This window comes from Tetrao urogallus, assembly GCF_951394365.1.
Source record: "Tetrao urogallus genome assembly, chromosome: 1".
Lineage (NCBI taxonomy): Eukaryota > Metazoa > Chordata > Aves > Galliformes > Phasianidae > Tetrao > Tetrao urogallus.
The window spans coordinates 42086325-42102001 of NC_136813.1; the positions used below are offsets into that span (position 1 = coordinate 42086325).

Here is a 15677-nt window from a genome sequence, read left to right on the forward strand (position 1 = left end):
ACCTTGAGTGAAAATGTCAAGTGTATCTGTTTAAACGAGCTAAGTCTTAGAAAAAGCCAATTGGAATGTAGTTCCCCAGCTGTCTATATTCCTTTGAAAATCAGATAGAGCATACTACCCTGCAAGGATCTGCAGAGTATACTATCCTGCAGATATCCATACTATGCAGAGCATACTATCCTTCAGAGTCTTTACGTTTCACTAAGATTCTGTTTCATGGCAGAACTGTGCAGAACGAAATCTCATATGGAATATAGTTGTTGGCTATCAAGTTATCAATAGTGGAGCACTGTCATACTATCATAAGCATCATTCTTTTCCAAATTGCCTACTTAAGAATTTTTTTTTTTTAATCATTTATTCATTGTTGTAATGAGTTAAGTTTACTAGATGGTAATTTCTTGGTAATGTTGCTGTAAGCTTTGCAGTACAGGAGTTTTCAGTTGGAAAAATGGATTTTTCATGGACGTGAGGTATTATGCAGAAGCATATTGACACTGGTTAAATCCTATGAAAAGAGATAAAAGCATTCAAGCAACACCCCATTTTTGGATTTGATACTATTAAATGTTCCAACTGACTGTTTTGGCCTGAAAGGGTTAGTCTATAACTATTTTTTTTTTTAGGTAAGGAATTATTCATGCAGGTGTCAGAAATATTTGACTGATTTTATTTCTGGTAAAGATACTTTCTATGTCTTAGCAAGTTAAAGGACAGACACTTTCTGAAGCTGCCTGTGATGTGCTCAGCAGGAAAATTATAAAAGGTATAACTTCTTTCCAAAACCTAATCTGGTGATTTTATTCTAGCAGGAGTATGTGCTCATGTACACATGTCTGAGTCTATGAATTTATCTGAATTATAACAGTGATGTGTGCTTTGAACTTTATATCAGTTTAATTTCAACTTTCATTAAGAATGTGAATTATAATTTCATTTTAAATGATATGTATTGGCTAACTGGTAGCAGGATATATACATTTTGATTTGATGTTTTTTTTTGTTCTGTCTGTAAAGGAATCAAGACCCTGATGATCTCATCAAAGTGAATCCGCAGTCTTTCACAAGCAACAAGGAGTAAGTCTTCAAAACTTTTCAGGCCCTACTTTTCTAAGGCAGTTCTAGTTTGTAATAACGTGAATGTCAGAAAAGGTAATGTTGCTAATCTCTACAATGTTTCTAGATTAGTAAGTGGCATTCTTTATACAGAATGACATTAACATAAACATAAAAACGCAGATGAATTAATTGGTGCATGCACTGTCAGCTGAGCAAATGTTATCGATGGCAAGCTTCCATACATACCCAACACGCTTTCTCAATAATCTATTACAGAAATATATTAATATAGTTGGGGAAGGTGCACTGAACAAAATATTGTATAAATCACGGATGGTAAGTATTGCGCCAATAGCATGTAACAAAGCATTTCAGTCAGCCACGGGAAGGGAGCCATGAAGAGCAGCTTGAACCTACGATTTCACTTTGTTTCAGGCCAAATTTCTTGTGGTCTATAATCAGTCCTTCAGCATACAGAAAAGGAACTGCTAGTGCTAGAAGAGCTATATAATGTACTGTGCTATTAAGTGCTATGTAGCCTTTTTCACATCTTACACTAGAATTGTGTGATAACTTCAAGAAACAGCACATAAATGTTGCCAAGATGTGATCATCCATTTTTTAATACACAATCTTGTCTATATGTAGACATACGTATAAATTTGTGTAATTTGTATACAGTTTAGTACTAAACTGTAGGTTGAATATGACTTTTTTTTTTTTCTTTTTTGCGAATTTTAATTTACAGAGAATGTATTAGGACAGAGTCCAAGACTTTGAAGCACTGCTTAATTCTGGAAGACATCCAGAGCTGTACAATCAATAAGTTCATTCTGGATTAAAGTCTCCAACTCTGTTATCAGCTTCAAAGAGCTAGCGCACCTTTTTCTTTTGCTCTCTTCCTCTACCTAAAAAGAGTTAAGATTTATTGCAATAGTTACAGTGCTTTTCATAGATCATCATTTTCTCTAGTTAGGTGAACCAATAAAAAGTCAGTTTAAAGAAATTATTACTCTTTACCTCTTTCCAGCTAGAGAGAATATTCTAACAGTTTGTTTGTTGTTTCAGAGTAAAAGACGTTGAGGATTTTACTGAAATAAATGCTGCTTCTCAGAAAAATAAGAGGCAAGACTGTCTTCTTTCCCTTACATACTTCTAAAAACTCTTTGATTAGATAATGATACTAATACTCTCTCTCCTATAAAGGAATGACGGAAGTCAAAATTAATACTTGAATTTGAGCTAATTACTTAAAATTCCTCATTAAATACGGGATGGTAAATATAAATAATTCAGTGTGGAAAAAACTTAGTTCTTGATTTTATCTTATACAAACTTAAACAGTGCATGACCGTGTTTTTTAATTACAGACCACTTAATATGAAATGTTGTTATCAAATCAGCTGTTTCACAGCCAATGAGTTAGTAGTTACTAGTATAGATGTTGTCATAAGGTCCTAGAGAATATATGGAGACCTAAGCTGTAGTAAGACAAAACAGTGCTAGATATAACTGCAAAGCAAATAACATGTTTTGGCAACCATTGCGCTGGTGCCTGTACTAAATATAACCATATTACCAAGTTAGAATGACATAATTATATAGTCTACTTAGAAGATGTAAACAGACTCTTCAGCTGTAGCATGGCAAGATGATGAGATGTAAGAGTCATAAATAGAAATGAGAGATTCAGATATTATATAAGGAGGAGGTTCAGTAGTGGAGGAGCTTGGGTAAAGAGGTTGTGCTACTTCTGTCCTTGGAGGTTTTCAGGGGTCAATTGCAAAAAATCCTGAGTGAGCTGGTCAGAACTCAGAGGTTTAGAGACCTCAGAAGGACCCTTCCAACCTGACTTATCATACAGTCCTATGATGCAAGAGAGACATGGACATACTGCAAAGAGTCCAACAGAGGATTACCAAGATGATCAAGGGATTGAAGCATTTATCCTCTGGGGAGAGGCTGAGAGAGCTGGGACTGTTCAGCCTGGGGAAGAGGAGTCTTGGGAGACCGTATCAACTACTTTAAATATACCTGAGAGGAGGATGCAGAGAAGGCACAGTCAGGTTCTTTTCAATGGTGCAATGAGAAGATGCAGTGGGCACTAACTGGGACACAAGAGATTTCATCTGAACACCAGGAAACACTTCTATGCCATTTGGGTGATGGAGCACTGGCACAGGTTTCCCAGAGAGGAATGCCCATAAATGGAGAAGCATATTGTGGGGTCTTCTCCTTGGATGTCTTCAAAAGCCAGCTGGATCTGGGCCTGGGCACCTTACTCTGGGTGGCCCTGCTTGAGTAGGGGGTTGGACCAGATGGCCTCCAGAGGTTCCTGCCAGCCTCAGCCCTCTTGTGATTCTGTATATGATTTTTTGAGTAGCATGTCGTATCTCTGTAGTGACACAGTGGAGAGAACCAGAAAAATACTGTAGCTAGACTGATAACTTTTAATTCATAAGTAAAGATTTGTAGAAATTGTAGTATACACTCAGTATAGTCAGGAACATCCCTTGTTAAATGCATACACTTTTTTTTCTTTTTCAACATACAAAATTCAACGCATGTAATATGCTTAAATTTAATCAAATAACTTGATTAATTTTGAGGTGTTTCTAACTTTCACAGAGATGAGGACCTTGGTGATCATGTGGAAGTGAAGTCTCCTGATGACCAAAGTAGAAAAAGGTGAGACTCAGTTCATAGCTCTCTCTAAAATTTAAAGACCACATAGCAAGAGCTGTAGTTGTTCAGCGTAGTATCTAAAAACACTAACACCTAATGCAAATAAGCTGAATGTGCATAACTCGTGTAAGATATGTATATTATTTATAAAATGTGCCAGATTAATTAAATATAGCAGCATAACTGCATGTGTTAGCAAAGCAACATAAGCAAACATATTCACAGCTTAAAAAAATCATTGATGCTTGTTTGTCAACTAATGTGAAGGCAGTATTATGTTATCAGGTACCATTCATGTGGTATTTTTGTAGTCTTCCATTTAGTTGTATATATAAACTATGAGGAAAAACTTAGCTATCTGAATACAGAAGTACTTCTGCTTTTTTTTTTTTTTTTTTTTTTTTTTTAATATAAGCATTTTTATCCTAGCAGTTCCACTTAACAGACCAGAGGAACATAACACTGAATATGTAAAGTGAATGAGTTTCTCTTTCAGTTCTGAAAAGAAGCCTGCCAGATTAGTACTAAAGCACAATAGAGGGTGCTGCTTCACACAGCATGCTATGCATATAAAACAGCGACCGGCACTGAGTGAGGTTCATTTAGCAAAGCTTTAGACCTTGGCGAATAAATCAAAATGCAGACCAAACATCCAGAGTTAAGGCTTATAATCATCAAATTGTTTCAGAATATAACATTTGGCAAACCAAACAAGAGTAGCTTTTGTCTGAGATGCTTTGTAAAATTGTGGAGAAAATTATTAGCACTTATTACTTAAATCCTATAATTTATCTGACAAGGTTTATTCCTGTTTGGTGGCATATTATCTTTGCTGATGGAAAATTGCAGGAGACAAGGTTTATTCTGCTTGAATCATAATCCTGCTTCTTTAAATAAGAGTCTGTATCTGTTTAGCTCATCATTACTGATGAAAACACTAGTCTAGTATTTATATGTATGTATGTATATATATAAATAAAATATTAAATTTCTGAGCTGGAACTAAAGTACAGTAAAAACGAGAATAAAATATTGTGGAATATTGCTAAGAACATGCAGAATATTATTAACCATTGAAACTCTACAGCTGAAAACCTCAGTGGGCACTTTGAGGAAACTAAGGTTCAGTTAAGTTAGGGGAAGTTCCTGATATGTATTTATCTACTAGCATAAACTGAGGGCTTAAAATTACATATCTGTGATTCTGTTGTTTTCCACAAGCAACAATTTAGCAACAGTAGGAAAACAATAGGTTTCTTTAACTGCTTCTCAGTTTTAACATAAGCTTCTCCATTTATGGGCAAAAGTGTAACTGAAGGCTGTGTAGCTGAAAAGGACTTTTATAAATACTGCTTTCTTGTTGCTTGTTTTTTGTTTTTTTTTAGCATAACTAAGCAAATATATGAAAATCCTCCAAGTGCTTCAAATAATGTCCCAGAAGTAACCTACCTCAGTGACAGCAGAAGAAAGAGCAGGTACAGTGGACAATTAATTGAGAATCGTTACATTTGAAGTGCGATTTCTTGCCAAAAAAAAAAAAAAAAAAAAAAAGAAAGAAAGAAAGAGAAAGCATCTTTATGCAAGAAATTTCAGGGATATTTGAAAACCTCACACTGGTCTCTGATATAATGCCAGACTCCTTTCAAATTTTTCCTGCAGAAATACAAGCCCACAAAGCAAACCTACAGTGCACAGAGTGGGCAGGGTTAGGTATACCTTGTGTAGCTCTAGAGATGTGGCTGAGGTCACATGAAATTTAGAAGAGTTGTTGAGCCAAAATTCTTACATAATCAGTAGAGCAAAGGTAATCTAGCATGTTACTTAGATGCTAGATGCACCGTGCTGTAGGAGAGCTTATTTCTTTCCAAGGCTGTAAAGAAAAAATTACATTATTCACTGAGTTGGCTTCTGAATTTCCTAAAGCTGTATGGGATGAATCTTAGCCCTTGTTTCATCTCTTACCCCAAACATTATTGCTGTGACCTGGGTTTCTGACTTTTTAATCAAGTATAAATTATTTTTAAAACCAATTCTCCTTCTCTATTTGGACTCTGTCACTCAAAGCATTCAATTCTGAGTGTGGAAAAAAATGCGTTATAGGGATATGAAATAGAACTAGCTAAAAACCATATCTCTTGGTAAGAGGAAATTGTTGCATGTTATCTGAGGAAGTTTTTTGTGACAAGCAAATCCAGGCTTGCATTATTATTAAATGGCATGCATATTATTATGTTCTGTAAAATATAAAATATTTATCATTTACATTTCTCACTATCTGTGCAATTTTAATAGATTTCTGGTGTTGCATAAAATACAACAAATGTATTTTTATATTACAACAAATGTAAAAAGACAGGTAGATGTAAGGTCTATCTGGGCTGTATAATACCCCACACATGCATGTTGTCAGTCTGTTAATTTTACCTGAAAAGACATTCTGCAAGCACATTTAAGTATAAAAAATTTCACAGCGTTACTGCATAATAGCATGCAAGATTGATATGAAACGTAATAATTATGTTAAATTATCATTATTGTTGTAACTACATTAAATTGCTTCACCTTGAGTACTGTGTTCAGTTTTGGGCCCCTCACTACAAGGAAGACCTCAAGGCCCTGGTTTGTATTCAGAGAAGGGCAATGAAGCTGGTGAGGGGTCTGGAGCACAGGTCTTATGAGGAGTGGCTGATGGACCTGGGATTGTTGAGTCTGGAGAAGAGGAGGCTCAGGGGAAACCTTAATGCTCTCTACAACTACCTGAAGGGAGGTTGTGGCAGGGTGGGGGTTGACCTCTTCTCACATGTAACTAGCGATAGGACTAGAGCAAATGGCCTCAAGTTGCACCAGGGTAGATTCAGATTGGATGTTAGGAGAAACGTCCTCTCCAAAAGAGTAGTCAAGCACTGGAATGGGCTGCCCAGGGAAGTGTTCATGAAATGTTTAGATGTAGTGGACAGAAGGACATGGTTTAGTGGGAAATACTGGTGATAGGGGATGCTTGGACTGGATGATCTTGGGTGATCGTTTCCAAACTTGGTGATTTTATGATTCCATGAATTAGCATATACCTTATGAATTTCTGGAAGAATGAGGGTAATTAAATCAGTTCAGAAATGTTCAAAACATATATGACAAGATGGCTTGTTCAGCTGTCATATAGTTGCTCATCCTTTCCATGCCAAACAAAACTGACAGTTAAGTAAAAGTAACCAGGAAAAAAAAAAAAAGGAAAAATTAACTGCTCTGGTAGCTAAATTCAGTTATCGCAAGGAATGCAAATCACACATGAAACAACCTGTATTACAAAGACCCTCAGTCTACTTCTAGGGACATACTGTAATTTTGTTCGGCTATTTGACAGTTGGACAGAGGACTAGTGAAAGAAGACAAAAATTGCAAAAACGCAGCATGTCACCATTTCATAGTAAGTACAATATAGGCTGAGATATGAGCACAGGCAAAACCATTGTTGTAGTGTAGATTTCACTCAGTAGCCTTGTGGAGTATTTCATTTTGAAATACTAAAGAATCATACAGCACATAAACACAGTGTAGGGATACTTTATGTCCAAGTTACACTTTCTTGTTTAATATATATTTCTTGATGAAAGCAAAAAAAGAACTCATAACTAAATAGGATTTTTTTTTACAACAGTGTTACATTTGTTTAATTTCCATATGATCAGTGTAGTGAAGCCTTTTACAATAAAAAGTAGCTTTTCATAATTTTTATGTATTTACTGCCTTGCAGAAATTCATCACGTCATGCCTATGATGAAAATATAACTGGAAATACTATCAAAACTGTTTACTCTACTTCTGATCAGTAAGTACACATTATGCAGTATCAAAGGGCACAGATGTTTTACATAAGCTTTTCAGGTGTTTGAACAAAAGAGAGCAGTGGAAGTCATCATTAGGCTAGTCAGACAGCTTTTCATACAGCACTCCCTTTCAGTGGGATCTTGTCTTCAAATCATTACTACAGTTTGGCAGCCTAATATTATGTGGGCTTGTTGGAGCTGACATATAAAACATCTAGAAACAATAGCCAGGGCCTTAAGTGGTAGAGTTGGATCTGTGATTCTGTAGGTTTCTAACTCTGCTGGCTACTTTCTCTGCAAAATTTCATTCCTTTTTGAAAATAGTGTTTATGTGACCAAGTTTAAGTCCGGATGTGGGAGAATAGGTCCACATGATAATGCTGATTAAAAATTTCATGTTTTCACTTAAGCATAGAAGAATATTTGTTCAAATCAGTAATATCTCTTGAGAAGAAAAAAAATTAAATGTGCACACTGCTTTCAGTTCAGATAATTCAGATATTTCCATTACTTGGAAATGCATAGAATCATAAAAACTTGTATCCTTTTCAATGTAAGCATAAGAAACTCTGGGGATGATTAAGAAATTAATGCATTGTTTTATCATTGACTGGAAAGGAGCAGGACCAGTTAATTTTATAATACAAAAGCAGCACTGACAGTTGCACCTAGCTAATACATACACTGATGGCTTACAAGGATGCAAAAAAAAAAAAAAACAGAAAATATTTAAAAACATTGATGTTGTTATAAATACTAGGTGAGCTGTTTTATACATATGTCCTATATAGCTGCCTTGAAAATACACACAGTGCACTAAGATTATCAGTTTTCTCCTTGAGATTGCTCTTTTTCTGACAGCTGATGTTATATTATATACACAGGAGTATAATTGGAAAAGATATATGTACATACTGCAGGAAGCCCTTGGGCATAGATGCCAAAATGATCTTAGATGCCTTGCAAATTTGCTGTCATTCAACTTGCTTCAAGGTAAGAAAATTTCACTTACTATTACGAAATAAAATGTAAATATAATACCTACGTTATATTACACATCTAATAAGTGAATAGTTAGGCCTTAGGCGTGGGAGATGAGGAAGGCTTGCACACTAAAGGAGAAGAGTAATCTAGGAAGTACTTGTCTCTAGTCTTTCCTCCCCAATCCTTTCCCTCTCCCTCTCCTTGCCTCTTCTTCCTTTCTCTTGCAAAAACCAGAAGGATAAAGGATACAGCAGGACATATCCTGAATGTGATTCATATTTATAAGCCTTCAGTTATACATACTTCCTGACTGATACAGTGAATTATATCCTATTTATAGTTTAATCATACTGTAAAATCTTATTCTACTTCTTTTCTATGAAGTTTTGTGAATTTTCTCGGTTAAAGGTCAAAGGCACTATTAGGAAGAATTTACATAAATAATAGGGTTGAAATCACTTTCCCATTGGGATCAAAATATCAGTTAAGATTTTGTTCCTATGGAGAGTTTCTGCTGTATAATAAAATAATTTTAATTCTGCTTGCATCTTCACGCATGATTTGTTGTTGTAACGATAATTACTCGTGCAAAACCCCCTCATTAGCATAGATCACTTTCTGCCCAGTCTACCATAGTTTCTGTTTCTCAGACCTACTCTTTTACCCAGCTGTTGCATGAAAAGTCACCCAAACCTGAATAGTGAGCACTAGCAATGCAATTTCATCTCTGACAATCACTATGTAATACTTTCTCAAAATTGTTATTACAAATACAAACTCTGGTTTGCTTCCATTCTTTTTAGATGGATGAACCCACATAAAGAGGAATTATTTTTGAATGCAGTTAGGACTGATAATTTCTTCTGTTGTTATCAGCTGAATTTTTTTTTGAATATTTAAGCTTTCTGGTTAGATTATATCCTTTTTGATACATATTCCCAATTGGCAATGTGTTTTCCCAGCAAAAGTCAGCTTAAGTTTTCTGTAACTACACATTTATGAAAGTATTGGCAGAAAATTAAGCAACTAAGTATTATCTGATGTTCAAAATTCTGTTCTGTAAATGACAGTGTTTCTTGATACACTCAGTGTATGCTCTCCTTGTGACTTTGGGAAGTCAGTCTTTGTGTTTATCTGTGCAGTTCAATACATGAAACAAGGGAAGTTTAGCTCAGAATTTAGCTTTTTCTTATATTTGTTAAAGAAGTCTCTGGATTCTTCAGTAATGGGAAATATATATAATGGTTAGGTAAAGTAATATAAAAAGTTTGAAATAAGAAAGTTCAGATTCCTTGAGTTCTACTCTGAGTTGGATGTTTAATTATGCTTCCTTTACTCAGTGAAAATGGAAGGGGATCTTGAAATGGTGAATCATCTTGTTTTAGAATCAAATTCTAAGTGAAGATAGAAATTACCCTCTGGAAATGTCTGGGGGAGAGAGAGAGGTTAGTGATGATAAATAGAACCTAGACAACCAGCCGAGATTCAGATATCTGACTTCTAGAGGTCTGAAAATTTTATTTTTACATTTATAGTTTATTTCATGTAAATACTTTTTTTCTTTTTTTTTTTTTTTAATTCAGAATGCATGATGCTACAGTACTCACAAATGCTGTTCTGATCTGGATATGTTTGCTTTATGAATGTGTATGCTGGAAATGAATAGTAGTGAAGGGCTTTATTTTATTTTTTGTTTTTACTTTTACTTGCACTTTGAAGTGTGAAGTGTGCAAAAGACCACTGGAAGATCTGAAAGCAGGAGACAGTGTTTGGATTTACAGACAAACTGTACATTGTGAGCCTTGCTACTCCAAAATTAAGGGTAAGATGCAAGATTTATTATATTGAACAGAGGAAAAAAACGTAAGGAACATTCAGAAAACTTCAGTGTATTACAACAAGTCTGTTGCTTTTGCTTATATCAGTGTATGCAAACCTTTTCAAAGTCTGCCCCAAAAAAAGGGAAATTAAAAAAATCTATTAAATTATAATGAAAATATTATACTGACTGACATTCTTTACTTTGTGAGGAGGATAGTGAGTAAACAAATATGCAAGGTGGCAAAGAATGAAGCTTTTATTTCATTAACTTCTCTAGAAGTTGTTAGACTTTAAATCTTCTTTGTTCATGGCAATTATTAATTCATAATACTATAAAACAGTACTTCTATACCAAATAAAGACAAACTTATACCTAGATGAAAAGTTATAATAAGCTAGTGTTGCGTTATGGGCTTTTTTGAGATAAGATCACGTAAACTGAAATTAATCAATTTGTGTTGTTAAAGAATAGTGTTGTTAAGCCATTGCAAAATTTGATGGGAAGAGTGGATTTTACAATTAATCATATTTAAAAAATAAGGCATTGTGACTGTTATAAAACTGTAGAAAGAAATACCAAAAGTATGCATATTGTTTTATAAATGTATATACCATCTTTCAGCAAGTGACAAGAAGTGATAATCAGACTCTGATTGATTTTCTAAGAAAAAAAGAAGACCTAAAGTTTTACTTGTATGACATTTAGAGACTGCTTCTGTGTTTGGCATCTCTAATCATTTTTTTTTCTCTTGCAGAAAAATGGATCTACTAATTTTGACATACAGAAAGTAAGACAAAGAAGTCCCACTTGTGTTTACTTAAGTGTATTGGCCTGTTACTTCAAACTGTTGAGGAACACAATCAGTTTTTATTTCTAGAATGCCCTACTGCATGGTTCTCAAAGGAATGAATTCCATGAGAATTGAGATGCCTTTTCATACACAGATTCCAGAAAGCAAAACAAGATATCTATTGTTCAGTATATTCATCACTGCTAAACTGTATGTAAAACTAATGATAATTTATTGAAATGCTCTGAATAGGACATACTTCTGAGTAGGACATAAACTTACACATCAGTTCTGAAGGCTGTTTATTCTTTTTATTGCAACCATATCTCCTTATAAATAAGAAACTGTTATCTTTGTGAAGCGTGAAAGGTATTAATCTCATCTATGATTAGCCATCTAGAAGTCAGTTATTCAGTTAAAACTACTGGTTTCATATAGAGTTAGGTGGGTTCTTCTTCATGCTTTGAAGACAGACGTGAATCTCCAGAGCAAGATTCTTCCCAAATAACTTAAATGATAATTTTAAGATAGAACAAGTATATTTGGAGAATACATCTCCCTTTATTAACGGCAGAGGCATTATAAACAAAAAAATTGTTAGTTGATTTATCACAGTAGTATCCCACTCCATGTCTTAAATCCTGGTAACCATTGTATTAGCAGTTGAATTTTTTTTAAGAAGTGCACACTTCATAGTTGCCATGAAGTCACAGAATACGTGCTTTGCCTGACATTATGTTGTATTTGTGTTTCTTACTCTATCAAGCTGCCTGTCTAAATATCTGGGATGGATTAATCTCTTCTAAATGTAAACATCTTCGGTGAGGAAGTAGATAATTTTAGGAACTGGTTGGTCAGATTGAAAGTATCTGTTTTATAATGAGGTTAGCCATGTTATGAACAGATATTTTACTTTCCACTGCTTACAAAGGAACCTGAGGTAAATAGTTCCTATCTCTAGACACTGACATCGAGACAGATGACCTCCTTCTCTTGAGCCTACATTGAAAGCTTTTTATTTTTGGACAGTGTATATCTGTTGAAGTACAGAAACTGAAATGACTTCATTCTCTGTTATGTTTCTGCAACATTTAATTGTTATTTGCCTTAATTGCCTAAAATAATTATTTCAGTGGTTTACTGGAAAAACAAAGATATCGACTGCTATTCTATGCTTTGAGGTGTTTTAGATCATAATATTCAGAAGTGATTTTCCTCCCTTACCTCTCTGCTGAAAAGGACTTCTTAGTTATGACTGTGACAGAGTTGAGTGCTTGGAATCTGCTAGACCTGACCAGAGCTTACAAAACTGAAAAGTGCCAAATCCATAGATTAATATTAGACTGTTGAATGTCTGTCACTGCCAGATTTCCTCTCCTTGTTTGCACTTGTTCTAATAGAGACAGGAGGTAAGAATTTCTGTATGATTTAAACCTTTGGGCCCTCAACTGAATATGATGCAGTCTGTTTAGCGTAGCGTAAAGAGTGTACATACTGTTGTATGAAAAAGAGTCATGTAACAGTACATAATTTGTTTAATTATTTTTATGAAAAATGATTATGAATTAATGGTAGTAGCTTTAGAAAATCCGTTATTATCTGTTTTCTATTATTTCTTTTTCTATTGTGTGCCTATTGCTGATGACATGCTTTAGTTAAATTATTATCAATATTACCGTGTGCATTACTGGTGTAACGAGACTTGTAAAACTGGTGGAGAAAATCCATAGAGGAGTTTTAATATGGGTGACAAATTTGGTCCTGTTCAGAGACCAACAGTTATTCCTAAGGCTGAATTACAATGGAAGTTGCTAGATATTTACCTGAGACAGCACATTAGAATCCAGTGCATTCTAGTGTTTGAGAAACCAGGAGAAAACTCTGGATCCAAATATCTGGTACTTAAATACTCACTGACAGAGAAGTAACAATACAGAAGCAATAAACAATAATTCTGTGCTCATCAATTCATCCTTGCTGAACAGCACTGGCTATTTTGCAATGTGGATTGATTTTTTTTTTTTTTTTAATTATCATATGTTGTAATTTTCCTGAAAAGAAACACTGGTTTTGTGATGTGTGATATTTACCATATAAAAGCACAGATAGCAGTACTCATTAAAAAAATCAAATTAACATCTCAATAGCGATGTATCAAAACGGAATTGTTTTTTGTCCTTTTTGCATATCATTAGCATGTGGTGTTTTATTTCTCTTTGACTGGTACTACCATGAGCTATTGAAATGAGCAGTTTGCTGACAGCTGTTTTAATGAATGTGTTATCTTCAATAATGCTTTAAATTAGACTGAAAAGCTGCATTGAGAGGTGATGTACTAAATTATGTGGGATTTTGTGATTCATCAGGCCCATTTTCTCAGTGTGTAATGGATAGTTTCTTTTGCAAATCTTGGGCATAGCTCTACAGGGGAAAAAAATCATTCATGCATATACATATGTAGATGGCATCAAGACTACTTCATTACATATTTACATATTTACAAGTAGGAGGAGCGTCACAAGAACTGTTTCACTGTTGTACTGTATTCCACTGTATCCTATATAGGTTCTTACAGAATACTCAGTCTTTGCTTGAAGCAAAGTGACAAGCATGTTAATATTGTCTTCTAGTCTTTTTCCTCTTGCAATAAATGCCTCCATGAGTTTGACAAGACAGTCTCTCTTCTTTATAGAGCCTCATTAGCTTATGAAAATGTGGTCAACTGCAAACGGTCCTTGCTTTTATTCAGTAGGATAGCTCTCTGTATTTCTCCTTGATATGGAGATGCATGTCACATTGGAAGTTGTACATGTTCAGTGTGTATCTCCTTAAACATGTATGAGTCACTTACACACTCTCTTCTCTTGATATTTTAAAAATCCTATTATTTAAGATAAAATATACCGGTTTTCCTCATTGTTTTTGCTTTAGGATCCTAAGGTTGCTTGTTGTTCACAGTAATTACTGATACCCGAGGAGACAGTTCTAGCTTCCAGTCAAATAAGTATCAGACTGCAAGAGAGAAATGTAGCCTTCTTTTTTCCTTTCCACTGCACCAGATCATCTCATTTTTCTTCACCCCAGCTTAACAGCAGAGACACACTCCATTCCATAACGACAGTGGATAAAGACACCTAGATAGGTTTGATATGCCAAAGCCTGAAATTGTTAACTAAAAAATGTTTTGTTTAACAGCGTAAGTGATGAATAGTCCTAGAGATCTTAAGGCTATTTTATATTTACTTCTTTGACTTCGAAATCTTCAAAGTGTCATGCGCTTTGCCTGGCCTGACCAACTCAGTTCTTATCTCCCACATCAGTAAAATGAAGATTTAAGAAACACTCCATGCATTTTAGGGATAAGAATCTGCAGATATTCTCAAAGCACACTTGCTAGTATCGGACACCCTCAAAACTCTCATCTTTTAAAACTGTGGGGATAGTAGTGTTCTCTTTCAAAAGAGCACTGCCCATAAAGTAGGAGGGACAAGATTAATTTATCCCAAAGCACTACCTATGTTTTAACCAGATGGTTTAACACTCTGGTGTGTGAAATAATATTCCCATTCATGTTTTTGCCTTGTTCCATGACTTGTGCAGGGTGAATTCTTACAGCCTGTAGACCACAGGTTATCTGCACAATCTGCACACCCGATATCTGTATGCCTGTTAAACCCTCAGGAACTACTATTGAGTAGAAAATATAGAAAAAATCCCAGAAGCAAAGAGAACATCCTGGAATTTCTTTGAGTCATCAGAGTGGTCTAATTCATAATTAAAAGCAGTCTTTATGATTCTCTGTTTATCCCTGTTAACATCATGCTCCCTTCTAGCACCATTAGAGGAGCTGGTTGCACTCAGCTTTGGCTTGAGCAGGATAGTGAGGGAGTGTGAGGTGGTGAGTTTCATTTGAGAGTACTAGAAAAGACTTCAGAGGATGATCTCTTTTAAGCTTTGGTATATTCTTCGCCTTTTTTTGCCTCTGAACTCTGCTGGATGGGAACTAATTCCCTCTTTCTGTGCAGTACTCAGCATAGCGGCCTCTGGGTGGTACTTCTGCACCTGTGGATACGGCTCAAGGAAAACAGGTTTCACCTCCCTTTCCAAGAAAGCTACCTATAATTTACTGCTTTTCAGGAGGTTTTATACCTGTGTGAGTTACAAATTGTCAGCTACAGCTTCTTCTTACCCGTGCCAAGACTTAAAACTTCCTGATTTTGGCCCATTAGAATCAATGTCTGAGTCTTGGCATTGCTGTATAGTCTTCAGACATCTGTTTAGCACTCTCAGACAGCTGTTACAGTCAAAGCAATGGCAGCCAATATTTTAAAACTACATACTCTGAAAAGAAAAAAAAAAGAGAGAAAGAAGAAAAGAATAGTCATTTCTGAAAAGAAAATTCAGTATTTTCCTAGCTTTCATGGTATTTTTCCTAATGGGGGAATAAATACTAGTGTTCACATGTCATAATACACAAAACTAGCAGAAAAGGGGAAAACGACTAAGAAAAAAA

General features: G+C 35.1%; 1 protein-coding gene across 1 annotated transcript in view; it reads left to right on the forward strand.

The window, feature by feature from the left end:
• The window catches only part of SCEL (sciellin), a gene marked incomplete at both ends in the record, with an annotated part of 92509 nt that extends 81364 nt beyond the window's left edge, over positions 1-11145 (forward strand). Inside the window, 7 exons of the mRNA XM_079538714.1 lie at positions 1018-1077; positions 3688-3747; positions 5130-5219; positions 7496-7570; positions 8453-8561; positions 10272-10374; positions 11129-11145. Of these exons, the coding sequence (XP_079394840.1) occupies positions 1018-1077; positions 3688-3747; positions 5130-5219; positions 7496-7570; positions 8453-8561; positions 10272-10374; positions 11129-11145 (514 nt within the window). The remainder of the gene's footprint in view (positions 1-1017; positions 1078-3687; positions 3748-5129; positions 5220-7495; positions 7571-8452; positions 8562-10271; positions 10375-11128) is intronic.
• Between the last annotated feature and the right edge of the window lie 4532 nt (positions 11146-15677).